Here is a 21,426-nt window from a genome sequence, read left to right as displayed (position 1 = left end):
GGGTGAAGTGCAAAAATGCTAACTATAAGTGGTTGTTATATGCTTCCATTGACAGGGACTCAGGTGATTTCATTGTGAAGAACTATCATCCTGTTCACAAGTGTATTCCATTAAACAGGAACAAGTTGTGTAATTCAAAGTTAATTGCTAGAAAGTTTAAGGACAAAATTGTATCTCAACCATACATAAGGATTTGGGAAATTCAAGATTTGGTTAGAAAGACATTGGGTCTTTATGTTGGTAAGACTCTTTGTTACAGGGCTAAACAGAGGATTATGAAGGAAAACATGGGTGATTGGAAAGTGGAATTTGCCAGATTATGTTACTATGCAGATATGATCAAACAAACCAATCCTGGAAGCTCTTGTTGGGTAAAAATTGATAAGGAAACTGAACCAGGAAAGAACCTTTTTGTGTATTTTTATGTGTGCTTTCATGCATTTAAGCAAGGATGGTTAGAGGGGTGTAGGAATATAATTGGATTTGATGGTTGTTATCTTAAGGGAGCTTGTAAATGTGAGCTATTAGTTGCTGTTGGAAAGAATGGGAACAATCAAATGTATCTCATTGCCTGGGCAGTTGTGGATACAGAAACAAAACATAGTTGGAGCTGGTTCATAAGGTATTTAATTGTTGATCTAAACTTGGGAACTGGTGAAGGTTTGACTGTAATGTTAGATATGCAAAAGGTATTGATTATACAATTTTTTATATTTTAGTTTTAATTTGATCTTTACTTCTTCAATTACTTATTTTGTACATATTTTTTGTTAGGGACTTATTCCTGTCTTGTCAGAGTTTTTACCAAATGCTGAGAAAAGGATGTATGCTAGACATATATGGAATAACTGGCATGTGAACTGGAAAGGAGAAGAAAGAAGGAAATAGTTTTGGAGATGCTCAAAGGCCTCCTTTGAAGTCAAGTTTGGAGAAGAAGTTCATGCAATGTCCAAGCTAGGTAAGAAGGAAATAATAGAGGACTTGCTACATTATGATCCCAGAAATGGTCTAGGGCCTTTTTCCAAACTCACTCCAAGTGTGATGTTGTAGAAAATAACATGTGTGAGACTTTCAATTCCTGGATCTTAGCTACTAGACATAAATCAATTATTACCATGTTAGAGGATATTAGGCATAAAATGATGAACACACATATAGACATGATCAAATTTGCTGAAACATGGATATCGGACATTGCACCTATGGCAAGGGCAATACTAGAAAGAAACAAGGAGTATTCAAATAATTGTAATGTTCAATGGAATGGGTTGAATGGTTTTGAGATTAGTGAGGGAGAATATTCATTTGTTGTTGACTTGGAGAAGAAACATTGTGACTGTAGGTTGTGGATGTTGAGAGGTATTCCTTGCCCTCATGCTATTTGTGCTTATTATTACTTGAATCAAGATCCTGATCAACATGTAGAGCACTGGTATAAGAAGGAAACATTTCTCAAGGCTTACATCCATTTTATCCAACCTATTCTCAATATGAGGATGTGGCCTGAAACTACAAAACCAACAATAGAGCCTCCAAAACCAACAAAAATGCCAGGCAGACCTGGCAAGAAGAGAAGAAAGAGTAAGGATGAGCCAAAAAAATGGGGGAAACTTTCAAGAAAAGGAGTAAAGATGACATGTACCATATGCAAGAAAACTGGTCATAACAAAGCTGTGTATGAAAGAGTAAGTAATACTTCATATTCATATTTGTAAATTGCTTAAAGTTTATATATATTATAATCATATATTTTATTTTGTGGTGACATAGTATACGAGGGGGAGCACTTCTCAACCTACAAGTCAAGGAAATTCAAGTCAACAAAGTTATTCTCAAACAGGAGTAAGATTTGATTTACATATTCATTTGCACTAATTTTCATTGTATAATTTATTCATATCTCCTTATTTTTGTTCAATAGGTTAGAACACAATCAAGTCAACAAAGTTTTGTTTGTGCTGATACCACTGTTGTGCCAAGAACTACTCAAACAACAGTAAGATTAGATTTAATAATTCATTTACATTTTCTGATTGATCTACAAGTTATTCATATATCCTTATTTATACTATATAGTCTACAATGGGAGGTCCATCGCATTCTACTTTCAGAACCACATATGCAACTACACAATCAAGTCAACCAAGTTCTATTTGTGCTGACACAGAATCTGTGCCAAGATGTCCTCAAAATAGGGTTCAAGTTGGGACTGGAAGAGGATTGGGAAGAAAAAAAGCTAATGCAAGAGGGACCCCAATTGTTACTGAAAGTGATAGTTCTTCTAGTCAACTGCCACCTTTATCAGGTCACAAAAGACCGTACAATTCTGCCTCATTTGCTGCTGCTACTGGAGGTAATAGAAGGCCTGGTTTTGGTGTTTACTCTAATCCTACAACTGGAGCCCAAGTATTTAATGTATGTTTACTCTGTTTTGGTGTATATTCTGATAGCTATATTATGATCTTACCTTATCTTACACTTTCTTTCTTATATTACAGCCTGGTACATCAAGTGAGAAGATTCTACATGGGCCAACAAAATTGAAGAGTGCTTCACCAACCAATATAGACATTGGCTTTAAACCTCATGGCCTAAAATGGAAGGGAAAAGATGCAGTCAGCACCTCACAGTTGCAACAAATGAAAGCAAACAGGAAAACCTAAAAGTAGTTCATTTGGAAAGTTGTTATGATTTTGGCCCATGTTAAAAGGGTCTTCAACAAGCTACTCTTTAGTTTATTTTGAACACTCGTGTGATGTATTTTTGAACCATGCCTTTGTGTTAGCAAGACTATGTATTTTTGAACCATGCAAGACAATGGTTTTTTATTACCTCTCAATGCATTTGTGTTATGTATTTTTCAACCATGACTTTGTGTTATGTATTTTCCAGCCATGCATTTGTGTTATTAGCTCAGTTTTTGAACAACAACTACACAGGGCAAGTCGATCCCAGAACTAATTTCAGAACACAGGGCAAGTTAGAACACAGGGCAAGTTAGAACACAGGGTAACTTAGAAAACAGAGGCAAGTTATAAAACAGAGGCAAGTTATAAAAGAGAAACTGATCAATTCACTCTAGAAGTTACAAAAGAGACACTGATCAATTCACATTCAAACTTCCAATTTGATATAAAATATGAACTTAACAGACCAATTAAGTACAACACTAATTACGTGAAATAGCCTCCTAACTACTGCAAAACTAAACAATTAAGTACTACAATTTTGAACTACACAATATTAAAGAACCATTTTATAGTTAGCAGACAAAGAAAAACAATCACAACTCGGTTAAATTTGACATTTTCCCAATCCCTTTGGAGTTTAACTTCCTTGAGCTTCTTGTTCAATACCATCATCTTCTCTTCATTTTCATTCAATTGAAATTTCAAAGAATCCCTTTCTTCTTCAAGCTCTTTCACTTTTCTCTTTAGTCGATCAATCGGATTATGACCATCTATGAATCTATTCATTAAGGATGATTCATCAAATTTTCAAGTGACGGATCAATCCATCTAAAATAGCCACACCCACCATTTTCCTACAAACCACATAACAGTAATAAATATACAAAAATGTTGATTTTTCAAATAATACAATAATAGTAGTTTTTGTTCAAATAACTACAAACCTTTGATGCTTTGCATCCAAAAAATCGACGACCTGGGTTCAATGGAGTCCTCGAAGTTTTCAGTCGACAATAATAACCACACTTACATACATCGACTTCCTCGATATTCACTGAACTTTGTGACATTTGATAAAACACAACTGATTTAGAAGAGAGAAACGTTGGATATTTTGAGGAAGAAGAGAGAATTAGGGATTAGGGTTCTAAAATGTATTTGGGGGAAGAAGAAGATTTTAATGTTAAAATATCCAAGTTAACGTTGGATGTCTTAAATGCAGGGTAAAAAATGGGAGAAAAAACAATTAACGCGCCCGATTTGCATGAATCACAAACGATTTGCCATGTAGGCAAAAAATGCTTAGATGGTTCAAATCTGGGGTGGTAGAAGTGTTCAATAGGTACTAGGTGTAGTTGAGATGTCTAAATGAATAATGAGGACAACTTTGAGGGGCTGCAGATGACTTTGGCCTTATTAATAATATTAATTAATTAATATTGATGATTAGATTTTTAAAAACTAAAAATTCTAGAATATTTGTTATACTGATTTAAAGAATTAGTTTTTAAAGGGTGTGGAGTAGTAGTTTTGAGATGGTGTTTTCTAATGATAAGGTTAGTTATTTTTTGAAATTCAAATTTTGAAATTATTTTTTTGTTGTAACTTTTTTTTTTAATCAAAATTGCAAACTCTTATGTAAAAATAAACTGCATTTTTTAAATTTAAAAAAAGAGAGGAAGAAAACGGGATAATTGGTTTCAAGTTTCAACCGTCATTTTATATATATATATATTTTATCATTTTCTATTTTTTTTTTACTTTTTAAAATGTAAAAAGTGTGGTAACTATTTTGAAAAAAATAACGTAGTTGTAGTCTTTTTTCAAAACATTTTAAAATTTAACTTTTTTTTTAAATTTAAATTTTATTTTTCAAAATTGAATAATTAAGAAATTTTGTGGTGATGACACATGGCACTTTTTCTTCTCCTATTATATTCTACTATATTATAAAAGAGAGTTTATGCCCAAGTTTAATATATAATATTATATATTATACTTGGGCATAAACTCTCTTTTATAATATAGTAAAATATAATAGGAGAAGAAAAAGTGCCACGTGTCATCACCACAAAATTTCTTAATTATTCAATTTTGAAAAATAAAATTTAAATTTTAAAAAAAAGTTTGTGGGACTTTAAAAATTCTATTTTATACCCAAGTATAATATATAATATTCAAGATTGGGACTTTCTTGAATATTATATATTATATTTATTATATAGTAGAACTTGGGCATAAACTCCCTTTTAAAATAATATAGAATATATATACATATCTCACAAATGGAAAAGTCTCAATCAAGGAAACAACATATATCATTTACAAATGACTTAAAAAGCTTTAAAATATTTAAAAGCTATATAATAAAATAGGTTGACTCTCAAAATTTTATCAGGCTCACATATATTGGGACAGAAAAAATAACACATATCACTTTAATATTACCAAAAAAGTATTATAAATAATAATAATAATTAACAACTTAAAATATCTGAAAGACATTTTAAAAGGGTTAATTTTGTAATTTTATCCATATCACATAAATTAGGACAAAGTTACCAGTAATGTACATTATTTCAAAGTTACATAAAAATATTATAAATCACAATAATTACTAACTTCAAACATTTTTAAAAAAAATATGAAAATTTGGATGACTCTCCAAATTACATTTGTGTCACATAAATTGAGACAACAACAATAACATATATTGGGTCCATTTTAATTTATTTGTCTTATTTTTTTATATTTAAAAATTGCGTAAAAATACTATAAATCATGATAATTGACAACATAAAATATGTTTTGAAAAAAAATACAAAAAATTCCACTGATTCTTGAAGTGAATCTATTGTAAAAATACTATAAATCATGATAATTGACAATATAAAATATTTCAAAAATGTTGTATGTGGGTGTCTTATTATGCCTTAAATAGCGTCAAAGAAAGTACAGGTTTGTGATAAAAAAAACTTATTCCTTTATTCACGCAAACAATCGCTTCAAAAACTCGGTTATTAGCCCAAAAACATACCATTTATATTATTGGGCCCATGCATAGCACGATATGTATGTATATATATATCTCACAAATGGAAAAGTCCCAATCAAGGAAACAACATATATCATTTACAAATGACTTAAAAAGCATTAAAAATTACAATAATTACCAATTTAAAATATTTAAAAGCTATATAATAACATAGGTTAACTCTCAGAATTCTATCAGGCTCACATATATTGGGACAGAAAAAATAACACATATCATTTTAATATTACCAAAAAAGTATTATAAATAATAATAATTAACAACTTAAAATATCTAAAAGACATTTTAAAAGGGTTAGTTTTGTAATTTTATCCATATCACATAAATTAGGACAAAGTTACCAGTAATGTACATTATTTCAAAGTTACATAAAAATATTATAAATCACAATAATTAATAACTTCAAACATTTTTAAAAAATATATGAAAATTGGATGACTCTCCAAATTTCATTTGTGTCACATAAATTGAGACAACAAAAATAACATATATTGGGTCCATTTTAATTTATTTGTCTTATTTTTTATATTTAAAAATTGCGTAAAAATACTATAAATCATAATAATTGACAACATAAAATATGTTTTGAAAAAAATACAAAAAATTCCACTGATTCTTGAAGTGATTCTATCGTAAAAATACTATAAATCATGATAATTGACAATATAAAATATTTCAAAAATGTTGTATGTGGTAGTCTTATTATGCTTTAAATAGCGTCAAAGAAAGTACATGTTTGTGATAAAAAAAAAACTTATTCCTTTATCCACGCAAACAATCGCTTCAAAAACTCGATTATTAGCCCTAAAATATACCATTTATATTATTGGGCCCGTGCATAGCACGGACAACATTATCTAGTTATAGATAGAAGATTATGATTATTATTATTATTATTAGATAATGCTTTTGTGTTAATACGTTTTTAATTATATATATTTAATTGTTTTTTTAAAACTAAAAATTGAAGAATCTAACTTGTATGTTAAAATTCAACGTTTTTCCTTTTTTTTTTAATAAAAAAAACAAAATTTCTAATTTGTCTTCTAAAACAGTAATTGTTTTCCCTTTAATAAAAAATTTACATTAATTCTATTTAATTAGTTTATAATTTAAAAATAAAAAATTAAAAATTAATTGTGGTGATGACACGTAGGCGCTATCACCTTTTTTTTATTATATAAATATAGAAGATTATTATTATTATTAGATAATGCTTTTGTGTTAATACGTTTTTAATTATATATATTTAATTGTTTTTAAAAAAACTTAAAATTGAAGAATCTAACTTGTATGTTAAAATTCAACGTTTTTCCTTCTTCTTTTTTTAATAAAAAACAAAAATTCTAATTTGTCTTCTAAAACAGTAAATGTTTTGCCTTTAATAAAATTTTTACATTAATTCTATTTAATTAGTTTATAATTTAAAAATAAAAAATTAAAGATTAATTGTGGTGCTGACACGTAGGCGCTATCACCTCTCCTATTATATAGATATATAGATATTTTGGTATACATATACATAAAAAATATGTATTTGGATCTATTTGTATATTTTGGTATACAAATGGGTCCTGCATTTTATATTTCGGTATACAAATGGATCCTGTATTTGTATAGTTCGGTCTATTTGTACATTTTAATATACAAATGGGTCTTGCATTTGTATATTTCGGTATACAAATGGGTCCTGCATTTGTATATTTCGGTATACAAATGGGTCCTGTATTTGTATATTTCGGTATACAAATGAGTCCTGCATTTGTATATTTCTGTCTATTTGTATATTTCGGTATACAAATGGGATGGCAAAAAACATGAAATGTTTGCTGTGAATTACAAATAAAAGAAACTATAGCTATAACATTTAATTTGAATTAATAGTTTGTTATTTCATACAATTTTCCCATTAATATATTACATATTATTTTTTTCTGGTTCCTATTTGTTTGATTACACAAATAACGTTATTATTATTATTATTATTTATCAACACTTTTATCCATCCTATTTTCTTTGTTTCTGTGAAAATAGGGACATAGTAATGTGTTTGGTCAATCAAGTAACTTTGATCTCTACAAATTTCATTAAATGCATACACATAACTAATTAAAATTCAATAATAAAAGATAAAAACTCAAAATTCATTAATTTTAACTTTACCTCTCCGAAGCAAAAAGGTATTTAACAAAGTGATAAATTTTCATCAATGATATTTTATATTTTATAATAGTAAAAAATTCTTTAAAGAACTACAGTGGTTAAAGTAAATTTTAATTTTTTTATTAATAACAAATTTATAAAACAATCATTCACTTTTTGCAAAACGTGTACAAGTTCACTAACGTATAGTATTATGTTGAGAGATCCTAAATTCCTGCCGACAAATCTACTTTAGAAGGTTAATTATGATATGAATTGATATTAAATTGCCTCTGTGTTGCCCTCTCCCGTTAATTACACATGGTTATCTTTTAACAACTACATATTAATTTCTTAATTGTTTAATTTTAGATGAAGACTATGTCAGCTATGGATTTGAATAATTGGTAGATCCATAATAAAATAAATATAATCTTTTGTATGTATATAACAAGTGGCGACTAATAAAAGTTACTTTATTACTCGTCTTAGACTTTGTAACCCGTGCCTGCACTGGCTCAATAAATTACTCTTTTTCTCTCAATTTATGTAATATGAATGATATTTTGAGAGTCAAATAATTTCTTTTATAATTCAAAATAGTTTAAGTTAATTATTGTGCCATATAGTATTTTTCTTTTACATAATTTTTAGATAATATATGTAACTCCTTCTGTTCCAATTTATGTGGCATGGTGACACCTGTAGAATTTTGAGAGTCAATCAAATATTTTATGTCTTTTAAATATTTTTATATGTCTTTATAAGTTGTTAATTATTATGGTTTTAGTACTTTTTAGTCATTTCAAATTTTAATTTGACCATAATTTTTTTATAGTATTAATTATGATGATTTTTACATTTTTCATAAATTCTAAAAAAATATAAATTATTAAAAATTGTTTTTAAATATTCAAATGACTAAAATATCCCTTATTAATACTTCCTCTGTCCCTAATTACTTGTCCACTTTTGAATTGACACACCTATTAAGAAAATAATTAATGACATAGTGAGTTTACCATTTTACCCCTATTAATTATGAAGTGGATGAAAAGTTCTACATTTTTCAAAATAATTAGTCATTTAATTGAGGGTATAATAGGTAAAAAGAATTTATCCTTTCTTGATTTATCAAAATGGACAAGTAATTAGGGACAACTATAAAAAGAAAAGTGGACAAGTAATTAGGGACAGAGGAAGTATGTAATTCCAAAAAGTACACATATCATCGCTGACATGTGTATTGTAGACTCTTATGTACTATTCCCTTTGTCCATAATTACTTATCCATTTTTAAATTGACACACCTATTAAAAAAATAATTATTGACGTAGTGAGTTTACCATTTTACCCCTATTAATTATGAAGTGCATGAATTAAAAAATTAAGATTTTCAAGAAATTCTATCATTTTCAAAGTAATTAATTGAGGGTATAATAGGTACATTTTTTGTCCTTTATCGATTTGTCAAAATGAATAAGTACTTAAGGACAACTAAAAAAGGAAAAGTTGACAAATAATTAGGGACAGAAAGAGTATAAGAGATAATATCTCAGATGGTCACTCAACTATGCATTGTTCTCTCAGAAAGTCACTTAACTTTAAATTTTAACTCAAAAGTCACTTAACTATGAATTCTTTTCTCAGAAAGTCACTCAACTTTGAATTTTAACTCAAAAGTCACTCAATTATGAATGTTTTACTTACAAAGTCACTCAACTATGATTGTTTTACTTACAAAGTCACTTAATATATTTAATTATTTTTTTAATTAAAATTTGTTGGTATAATTTTTCTTTTTATTTAAAATATTTTTTAAAAAGGTATTATCCATTTAAATTATTTAATGATCTGACCTACTAAAAATATAATATTGATCTATTCACTTAATATATTTAATTTAATTATTTTTTTAATTAAAATTTGTTGGTATAATTTTTCTTTTTATTTAAAATATTTTTTAAAAAGGTATTATCCATTTAAATTATTTAATGAACCGACCTGCTAAAAATATAATATTGATCTATTTTATTTTAATTGGAATTCAAAAATAATACGGGAATAAATCATTCCATTCATCAGCCATCAGAATTCCTTAAGCATTAAGAGGAATAAATTATTCTCCTTTTCTCCGAACTATTCCGATTATAACAATAATTTCTTGCATTAGAATTCCTAAAGCAGAGGAGAAGAGGAGAAAGAGTCCGACAATACTATAGGAGAATTAGCGCTAAAGTAAAATGGGTCAATATTATATTTTTAGCAGGTCAGTTCATTAAATGGTTTAAATGAATATTTTTTTATTTTTTTAAAATATTGATTTAAAAAATAAAATAAAATTATATCAGCAAATTTAAATTAAAAATTAATTAAATAGGTTAAATGACTTTGTAAGTAAAATACTCATAGTTGAGTGACTTTATAAGTAAAACACTCATAATTGAGTGACTTTTGAGCTATAATTCAAAGTTAAGTGACTTTCTGAGAAAATAAGTCATAGTTGAGTGACTTTCTGAAAAAAGAATTCATAATTGAGCGACTTTTGAGTTAAAACTCAAAGTTGAGTGACTTTCTGAGAGAGTAGTGCATAGTTGAGTGACCATCTGAGATAGTAGTGCATAGTTGAGTGACCATCTGAGATATTAACTCCCATCAATTAGGGCTGACAGGGGGACCGGGTCGACCCGCGACCGGTTCGAGAACCGGCTCGTCGGACCCGGTCCCGTACATTTTCGGGGGTTTGGGAGGGGTTCGGGATAGGGGACCGATTAGGGGCCGGTTCACCCTTTGGGCCCGGTTGACCCGGCCCGGCTGAACCGACCGGTTCGCGGGATCCCCTTACTTTTTTTTTGTTTTTTTTTTTTTTTTAAATTATATCCGTTAGGCAACGGCTAGTGGGCTCCCCAACGGATTTATTGACTGTTTTTCCCTTCCCCAACACCCCTTACCACCCCTACTTTTAATAATTTACTTTAAACCCTCAAGTTATCATAAATACACTTTAACCCACTTTTAATATTATAAATACCCCTCTATCCCTTATTATTTCTTACAAAATCATATATTCTCTCATCTATTTTTTGTATCATCTCAAGTCTCAATCTTTTATTCTATTTAAGTCTCATATTATATCATAATACATATATTTCAATTCTAAGTTTTCATATTATATACCATAATATATATAATTCTCATATTTGCTATCAAATATTGGAGTTCCAAATTACAAGTTACAACAAACTATAAGCTTCAAGAATCGCTTATAACGTCTGCTATTAACGCAGACGTTTGGTACATTCGTTTCATAATATTTATATTTTATTTTTCATCATTAATTATTGTGTTATTATTATTTTTATATTATACTTTACATATAATTAAATATGAGTTCTAACAAAAAAGATACCGGTAAAGGAAAAGAGAAAGAGCCAAGTGGCATTAGTAGATTATTTAATTTTAATAAAAAAGTAGTAAGGAAAAAAATAAGAGTAAATGTGGTGGTACTTCTAGAGTTAGATTTAATACAAATGATTCTACTTATGTTGATGATACTTCTTATGATATTGATTCAAATGCTCAACTCGATCGTGAACTTTTACAACAAATTTATGGTGATATTAATCCTTATCTTGATGAAAATTCAGGTGAAGAAGTAGAAGTTGGTTCGGGAGAAGATGAATTAGAAGATACACCTACTAGTCCGGTGACAAATGTTCCAAATAAAACTACAAATTCAACGGAGCAAAATTCTGGATGCCCTCCCCTTATACCTCCTACAAGGGAGAAGGTGAAGTATCAACGCCCTAAAACTTCTGTTGTGTGGCAATTTATGACTTTAGATAAGGAAAATTTTATTGCTATTTGTAATAAATGTAAGCAACCTTTTAAACATAAACAAGGTGGAGGTCAAGGTGGGACGGGGGGCTTAAATAGACATTTGTTATCTTGTGTGCCGATTCAATATAAAGAAGCTAAATCATTAGCCAATAGAAAAAAAGGAATTCCAGTTAATGATTTTGATATTAATGTTAATGAATCGGTAGGGGCTTCTAACATGGTTCAAGGAACATTAGATCCTTCTAACCTCGGTGTCCACTAACACAACATAAATATAATAAGGAAAGAGATCGTGAAAATTTAGCTAAAATGGTTTCTGTTTGTGGTTTACCTTATAGTTTTCCTTCACATCCCGATTTTATTGAATATATTCAACAAACTTATAATCCTAATTATAGAGGTTTTTCAAGAAATACTGTTAAATCTGATGTTTTTGTATTTCAAGGTAAACATTGTCAATATCTTCGTTGTATGTTTAGCATATTAGATTGTAGAGCGTCTATAACTTTGGACATGGATCGTAGTGTTAATGGACGTGATTATTTAACTGTTACAGCACATTGGATTGATCATAACTGGAATTTGTAAAAAAAAAATCTTAAGTTATAAAGAATGTGTAGAGAAAAAAAATGGTGCATAGTTAGCTTCAAATATTTTGAGCGTTATAGATTATTACATGCTTATAGATAAAGTAATGTCTGTCGCATTAGATAATGCATCTAATAATGTAAACGCGTATTTCATTATTTGAATGTGGTTGTATGAAAATTGAATATGTTGTTGCCTGGATTTTTTATGCTAATAGAGCTGCTTGAATTAGGGAATTTAATGAGCGTTGTGTACTATGTGATTTGCCACCAAGAAAAATTCCAAGACATATTAAAACAAGGTGGAATTCTTTTTACGAAATGTTTTCAGTTGCTTACGAATATAGAGGACCCATACAAATGATGTTTAATGCTCATAATGCTGACCCATTAGACAGAATTTGTGAAGAAGATTGAGAAGAAACTAATGAACAATTAGAATTTTTAAGACTTTTTTATGATGCTACAACCATGTTTTCTGGAATTTATTATCCTACTATTTCAGCAGTATTAATAAATATTTGTGCTATTTCAATTTTCTAAAAACAAAAAAATTGAAAAATTTAGAGTTGCAATTGAAGGTATGATTGAAAAATTTTAAAAATATTTTTTTCCTATACCTCAAATTTTTTAAACTGCTACTTTACTTCATCCTGACTATAAATTACAAGGTGTGCAGGGACTTGTTGACACTTTTTATGATACCTTAGAAATTTTACCGGAAATAAATCCAACTTGTGAAATGTGTAAGTGTAGCATAAAAGTAGAAGAAAAAATTTTGTATGAAAAATATAGAACTACAGGAAATACTCAAGAAGTTGGTCAAACTTCTAATCCTCAGAGTAAAGCTCGAATTTCAAGTTATATGCGAGATTTTCTTGGTCTTAATTCTACTAACCGTGATGATTTTGAAGAATATCTTAATCAATCTTTAGAAACAGTGGAAGACGGAGATGGCAATGAAGAATTATTAGCATGGTGGAGGAGTCAGAGCGTTGCATTTCCAATTTTGAGCAAAATGGTTCGTGATGTTCTAGCTATTCAAGCTTCATCAGTTGCATCGGAGGCTGCTTTTAGTGCGGCAAGGTTTCAACTTGGCAATCATAGACATTCATTGGCGGAAGACAGTTTGGAAATATCAGTTTTATTTAGAGATTGGGTCAACGCCGAGAGGAGAAATTATAATTTGCCAAAGTTAAGTTCCAAACAAGAAGCTTGGATTAATGCGGTAATTGGATCTAGTGATGATGAATTAGAGTCACAAGAGTTTCTAGCAAGTTTGCCAACACCGGAGGATGTTACCGTCGATATGATGCGACAATTAGAATTAAATTTTAAAAGAGAATTCAAATATTAGATTACATCTGAGAACTAATTGAAACAGAACCCTTCCTAGAAGGTGGCTGCGTAAATTAGTTACTCATCTAATATTTGTAACAAATATTAGTTTTACATATGAGAACTTATTGAAACAGAACCCTTCCTAGAAGGTGGCTGCGTAGATTAGTTACTCCACTAATATTTGTAAATTGTAACTTCTAAGTTGTAAGTTGCAATTAGATATTATTGAATAAATTTGAAGGCTTTATTAAGTCTTTTTTATATAACTATTGTCTTGCATTTTAATTTTAATATATTCATACATATTTACATATATACTAAACTAACTTTAAAATACTTAATTTAAAAATCAAAATTTCAAGTTTAAATTACTTTAAAATACAAATTTGAACTTCTCAAATTTGAAATTTGAAAATTGAAAATTGAAGTTTGAAATTTGAAAGTTGAATTTGAAATTTGAAATTTGAAGTTTGAAATTTGAAGTTTGAAATTGAAATTTGAATTTTGAATTTTGAAAACTTAAGCATTATTTATTAGCTAAAAATGTTATTGAAAAAAAATCAAATAAACTAAAAATGTTATTCATTAACATATAATTTCAATACAAATAAATAAGTATATAAAAAATAAAAAATCCCCCGTTCCATCTCGTCCCCCCAAAACCCGTCCCATCCCGTATATATAGTGGGACGAGATGGGACTTATTTTTGTCCCCCCAATCCCGGTCCCGGCCAAATCCCCCCAGAACCGTCCCCCGTCCCGTCCCGTCCCCCAGTCCCCGTCCCCGTCCCCTTGCCAGCCCTACCATCAATGCACACAACTCAACTCTAGGAGATATGTCATCTAAGTTTATTATGTATAGAATTACGGGAAACGTATACAAATTTACTCAAGTATATAATCACGTGCAAGGAACTCATTCAATTACATTATTACTATTTTATCATCATTTCATTTCCAGTATCCTTGCATTGCATGTGCAATTCATAGCCCTCGATGATCGGGCAAATGTGATAGGAAATGACCATCAATCTGCATATATAGCATATTTTATATATAAAAAATATCAAAAGAAAATTGAAATTCCTTTAAGATACAAATCCAAATACTATCGAGTGTGATATCTTTTAAGGAAAAATTGTATAAAGTAGCAAATTATTAATTTAAATTAAATGTTATAACAATAGTTTTATTTAATTGTAATATGTAGCAAACAGTTGTCATTCGCTTATCTCCCTGAATTTCTCATTGCCGGTCTCTTTCTCGCCTCTATCACACTATACAAACACAAATGTACAAAATGCATTTTTGTTTGTATAAAGCGAGAGAAAACTGTATATATACATATCTTTTCGTTCGCCTCTCTCCCTAGAGAATCCCGCTCGCCTCTATCACTTTATACAAACACAAATGTATAAATTGCGTTTGTGTTTGTATAAAGTGAGAGAAAATTGTATATACAAATACAAATACATATATTTTCGTCCTATACACTTATAATTATACAAATACAGATCTTCCGATGCCCAATTTTCTTTTGTTTCTCTTTTTCTCGCTTTATACAAACACATATTATATAATTGATTCGTTTGTAAATGTATACCGAAACAGATTATACAATTGATTCGTTTGTATATGTATACCGAAATATACATATTAATAGTCATAGTAAACATAAAGGTTGTCATGAAGCGTAATTATACAAACTATAGCTATAACATACAAATATGATTTTTATGTTTGCTAAACCTAAAATTTACTCTATTTCTTAAGCCTGCATTTAAATAAGTAATTTGATATTATAATATAAGATTATAATATCAAATCAATATTTAATATATAATTTGAATTTCATATTCTAAAATTTCAAAAAACATAATGTTATTATCAAAAAATATTATTTACGAGTTATAATCTAGTTAATTAATTGTGATTTCAAATAATACGGCGGAAAATTTCTTGATTGAATTTGTAGCTCAAAGCCTCAAAGGAGTTGCGTGGTCGTGTAGTACAAATGGCATCATTAAAAAAAAAAAGTACTCCTTTGTTCGATACTTATTTATTATTGATTTTGTACATTTATAAGAAATTATATATAGAAAGATAATGATTTTACACATTTTATAAGAAATTATATATAGAGAGGTAATTATATTGTATCATTCTTATATAATAAATATATATACTTTTTTAAATGTTGTAGGAAATTTCTTTGGATAACATTCTGATAAGACTTAGATATATAATGCCTTAAGGTTTTCTTATTGAAACTATAATTAATAATAAAAATAAATTAGATAGTAAATATAAAATTATTCATTAATTTCACAAAGTAAATAAGAATTATTAGACATTTCAAAATAGCATAATTGATAATTATTGTTGAACCTAGGGAAAAAAGACACGTTGGGATGTGCAGCGGCAATCCTCTGTTGTGTGCAGAGTTACGTGGATACCTCTGCTATTGCCTCATCATATTGCATGCAGCTATCCCATTCCCACTACGACGCCTGTCGTCTTCTCCCAGAATTTCCCCTTCCCAACGCATCCTCCATGCTTTATCTGTCTATTCTCAACAAACAACTATCTTCAGGTAATCAAATATTTCTCTCTTTTCAAATTGGTTCTTATCATGATATATATATTTTTGAAGTAGAACTGCTGTCTAATTGTTGCTTCTATCGTTTTTGAGGTCAGCTATGCTCTTGTTTCCTTACTTGAGTGGGCATCTATGTTTCTTCATTCATTTTACTTCTATTTATGGTTTTATTGTTGAAGTACTGCTATTGTATAAGCTTCTCATTCCACTTATCGGAAATAAGGGCGGAACTGGTAAGGGTGCAAGGTTCATCTGAATCTCATTAATTAATTATTTATATATTATTAAAATTATTTTTTGTATGTATATAGCACATGTTGAATTCTCTTCGATTTCTTGGTGATTTTACTTCTTTCATATTTTGAATTGGAACCTGAATTAAGAAAATTCTGTTTTATCCACTGATCAGCAAAGCTCATATAGAGATTCTCCTTGCTTATTTCGATTGATTTTTGTCAAAAGGGAATTTGATATAGGAATTGATTCCTTTTTAGCGGAGTTGCTTTCTTATTTTGCTTGATTTTTGAAACTACTTGGTTGTACTAGTTTGGTTTTGTGTTATTTTTTTTTTTCATTTTAATTTATATTTTTTGGTTTGTTTGTAGGATGGAAGATCAAATTGTGGAGCATACTTCGTTAAAAGATGAGGAAGAAGAAGAGGAAGATGATGACGACGAGGGGGAATTGAAAGAGAGTAATATAAGATGGATTGTGAACAAAGGATTAGGGTTGGGGAAGAAGGTTATGATTACAAGTATTGTAATCTCTTCTGCCCCAGTGGTTCTTCCTCCGCTTATTGTTATTTCTGCACTCGGGTTTGCATTTTCGGTTCCTTTTGGTCTTGCTTTTGCTAGTTATACTTGTACTGAGAAGCTTATGAACACGTTGCTTCCGAGGTCAGAGCCACCTCTACTGTTGGAGTATGGGGATATGTATGAAGATGATGAACAAGTAGGAGGGAAAGGTCCTGGTTTTGGTGGAGAAATGTTGATGGAAGAGGAGGAAAAGAAAGAAATGGAGGATGTAAAAGAAGGGGTTGAAATGAGGATTGAGTTGGAGAGCAGTGGATACGAGGGAGGACCGACTCTTGTTGAAGATGAAGATGTTGGCAGAGCGGAGGAAGAAAGAGAGATCAATGTAGATGAGGATGTTAAAGAAGAAGGATATGAAGAAGATGTGGGTGAATGCTTGGAAGGAGAGAATGAGGGACCAATGAAGGAGGAAAATTTGGAAATCGAACGAGCAAGAGAAGCAGAAAATTGGGAATTTGATGAAAAGATTAAGGAAACTGAGGGTTTGGATGTGGTGGCCAAAGAAGCCAGGGGAGAAAATGAGGGTGAAAAAGACCTTACTTTAACACCAGGTCTGCCAGATAAGAATTTTGTTGAAATATATGTAGGTGATGCAGTGAAGGAAGATACCTTAGAGAGTTCAGGTGGACTTGAGGGAAATGAGGATAGAAAGGTTACGCGTCCCGAAGTCATAGAGAAGCCATTGGAAAGCAAAGACGAGAGGGTAGATAGTCTTGTGAGAGAGCTTCAAGGAACAAAAACTGAAAAAGGACCCGAGGTTACTTCGGAAGAAAAAGAGATAATAGAAGTAACAAGGAAACCAAACGTCAGCAAAAGCTCAAAGAAACACCACAAAAAGAAGAAAGCAAGTGAAAGTAAAAATGTTGCAATATCAGAGAAAGGGGAGGGGTTGAGCAACAAGCAGCAGGGAGACACTGATGTGAAAATAATTGGAAAAAAGGAAGAGGTAAAGGATGAAGTTAAGGTGAAGCATGACGAGAAGCATTTACCAGTGAAAAGGGAGACCAAAGAAGGAAGAGACGAAGCCAACCAAAGTGGTGTTTCCAAAAAGGCCAAGAAAGCTGCTGAGATGGACAAAACACTGCCCGGGAGCAGAGATTCAGGAAATGGCAAGCATGTTGCAAAAGATGCTTCGTGTCCATTGGAAGGCAAGGATAACCTGGTAGCTGCAAAAGAGGTTCAAAGGAAGGCACCTGATGTCCGCCGGAACCTTCCATCTGAACGAAAAGGGACCACTGATCAAAAGAAAAATGTCAATGCCGGTGGTGTCAATCAGGTTTCTGGAAGAGCAGGGATTCCAGAGGCCAAACCCGCCAAGGTCAGTTCTATTGTTTTAAGTCTAGTTCTGCCACCTTAGGTTGCTTTCTGGAATTTTATGGGGGTACTCGGAGAGGGTTATCTTTTAATATTTCATAGTATTCTTGGTTCTTTGAAGTTTCTCTGGAAAATTTGGTCAATCTATTTGAAAGCATGTTTAGGTTCAAAGGCGTATCCAAGATTTTGAGATGATGGTTATATAAAGGTTGATCTATGATATAAATTTGATCGGTTCGACATTTAGGTTTTTACTATTGAAAACCGTTAAAATTTTAAACTATAGGTTATAATTAATTCTTATATACCAATTACCACTTAGAGAAGTGTTATCTAATATTAGAAAGAAAAATAAAACAAGATAAATATAAAATTCAACTTTCTAACCTCGCGGAGAGAGGTGCACCCAATCATAATCGCATTATCTGATACTTGAAGTGTGGGTTCATGCATCTATATTTCAATATCTTTTAAAATTATAACACTACTATATATGATCTCGGGAGGGGACCATGGTTCACGTGAACCCAGTGACCCCCCCTTAGATACGCCTCTATTTAGGTTAACCTAGCTGGACTCATTTAGTATGCTTATTGAAAAAATTCTTTGATTAGATACTGGGAATTATTCAGACTGTTGATTGCTTAATTTACCTCGTGAAAGAAAGAATCCTTAGCAAGAAATGCTACTATTCATGAATTATTAACCAAAAGAAACTGCAGTTGCATAAACTGTCTAATTCTCTGCCAATGCTCAAGTAAAGTAGTTTCTGGTTCACCCGATCTCATTCTTTGTGAATCTCAAGCAAGCACATTGGTTCTCTTAGTAGAGAGGGTGCAACTTTTACTTCATTTCTTCTATTAGTTTGGCTTCTCTTTCCCATTGTCATTAGTGCTCTTTCATTTCTCGCATTACTCTTTACATTCCTTGGTGGTCATGCACGGGATGCTCCACTACAGCTCAGTATGAGCCCATTTTGCTCCAGCCTTGGTGGGTTATTATACTCAGCACTCATCAAAGTGTCCGCTGGCAGTCTAGATGTCAATATAATCTTTTAGTTTTGGGATGCATGCCAGATTGTCTCTTAATAGGGTGAGGGTAAATGAAGATTCTGAGTTTTCAATTTTCTTTTTGGAACCTTTTAAGATCTTTTTCTGGGTCTGGAAAGTGGAAGTAAGAGTGTAGAAGAATGTGATTGCATGACAAATGCAACCCTACTAGTCTACAAAAGCTGTACAAAACTTGCAAAGATACTTGGGGTCTAGCAAATCAATATCGATGCATTTTTATTTACCAAACTTCAATCTGTTTTCCTCATTTTGAACTTAGATTTATTTAGTATTGGTTCTTTATCCCTAAGTTATTCAGGATTGTTTCTATGAACTCTATATCATATATTATGTATTAAGAGAAAGATGACCAGTTTTTTTGGCATTCCCAAAGGTACTGTGGAGTAATAAAAGAAGAATACTACAAGACTAGTAAAGCAATACTTGTGTGCCAGGTTTATATTTGATGTACTGTGCCTTCTTGAATCAATAGATAACTTTTTAAAGAAAGAAAAACTAATGGGCTTAGTGGGGATGAGTGTTCCAAGAGCAACTAATCAAGTTCCGCACCTGTGGCTTGTATTTTTTTGTTCATTCAAGCCAATTGCGAAGCACCATCAAAGAGACACTTATGGAAATGTGTGTTCATGTATACGCTTTTGATTCTAAGACATGTATAATTAATGTTATTCAATCATTCTCCAGCCTGCAGTTTCAAATTGGTCGCGGGCTGTCCGTCCACTCTGTGTGCTCTACTTAGGTCCATGTGATTGAATATATGGCTATTCCAATTCTTACTGTACTGTGATTATCATAACCGATGATTCAAATCGTAGAATCCTTGCTAATGTTACATTTTTTGAACATTGTCTTGCTCCTACAATTTTTGATACTGGTATGTGTGATATCAAGGTTAGTCCCTCTTTTTCACTTAAAAGAGGTTGTCGCGTGCTATAGTTTTATCGGTGATGGAAGGCAAGATGCACGAACACTTTTCTCTCCCATGTTCGATTTTTCATATCTGGTCTCCTTTGTACTAACTGCTTGTAATATTCATTTATTTCATTCTGTGGCTAGAGTATTTGAAGCAATTTGGATTCATTTTTACTTGCTTGATGATATTGCTAGGAGTTCTCCAGTGAGGAGAAGATATGGGAGAAGATGAACGCAATGAGAACAATCGTGGGATACACAGCAGCCACTCAACCTTTGTTGGTAGATGAACTAAAGGCGCTATACATCTTTACTGGAGTCGAGCCCCCATCTACGTTCCATAACCCGTCCACTTTGGAAGAAGTGAATGACAAGCTTCAGTTTCTTATGTCGATTGTGGGAATAAAGTAAAGTGTTAGTACGTACTTTGTTTGGTCTGTATTTTCTTATCGTCTACTTTTGTCTTGTTAGTTTGTCAAATTTTAGCTTGATACTGGATTTGTGTATGATTATGCTAGAAATTGCACTTTGTTGTAAAATCATCAGCTTGAATGTTCTACAGAGTTTTGGCTCCTTTTAGGAAAATATTCTTCTATGCTTGAACATTGCTCTATCTTGGTGGCGTCGGTTCTGGAACTGGAACTGCGTTCTTGTTGATGTTTTTGAAAACTCACTGTTGTGCAGTCTTTGAATTCTGAATGTGATCTTAGCCAAGTCTCTTATTGTCTTCCAGTTGATTGGCTTCTCGTGGACTGCCCCGAGTTTCGAGTTTGTGTCTTGGCATTTCAGCTTTTTCAATAGAATATTGGAGTTTCCACAAGGCAATGGTGTATTGAGCCAGATGTCGAAAAGCAACTGATCTCGGTGAACAGAGTGAGATGTCGAACTTCATGGAGGTGCAGGGGAACTTTTTTAACATATTATCTTCCTGTTTAGTTTGTGTCTTGGCATTTCAGCTTTTTCAATAGAATATTGGAGTTTCCACAAGGCAATGGTGTATTGAGCCAGATGTTGAAAAGCAACTGATCTCGGTGTACAGAGTGAGATGTCGAACTTCATGGAGGTGC

At 31.1% G+C, this 21,426-nt stretch overlaps 2 protein-coding genes across 2 annotated transcripts in view; both read left to right on the top strand.

The window, feature by feature from the left end:
• Window positions 1–21,426, top strand: part of LOC125831588 (pentatricopeptide repeat-containing protein At5g01110-like) — an 809,602-nt gene that overhangs the window by 381,145 nt on the left and 407,031 nt on the right. The gene's annotated exons all lie outside the window — the stretch shown is intronic.
• Window positions 1,161–21,255, top strand: LOC125830959 (uncharacterized). The gene is made up of 8 exons (XM_049510148.1): window positions 1,161–1,685; window positions 1,922–1,996; window positions 2,077–2,415; window positions 2,499–2,615; window positions 16,140–16,245; window positions 16,350–16,497; window positions 16,857–18,381; window positions 20,555–21,255. Exons 1-8 carry the CDS (start codon window positions 1,161–1,163, stop codon window positions 20,768–20,770), a joined length of 3,051 nt encoding a protein of 1,016 aa, XP_049366105.1. The 3' UTR covers window positions 20,771–21,255.

The sequence above is a fragment of the Solanum verrucosum genome, unplaced genomic scaffold (assembly GCF_900185275.1).
Source record: "Solanum verrucosum unplaced genomic scaffold, falcon-dt-bn FXZP01000049.1, whole genome shotgun sequence".
NCBI classification, from domain to species: domain Eukaryota; kingdom Viridiplantae; phylum Streptophyta; class Magnoliopsida; order Solanales; family Solanaceae; genus Solanum; species Solanum verrucosum.
Note: the sequence above shows the minus strand (reverse complement) of the source record. Positions and strands in the feature narration are given on the sequence as shown.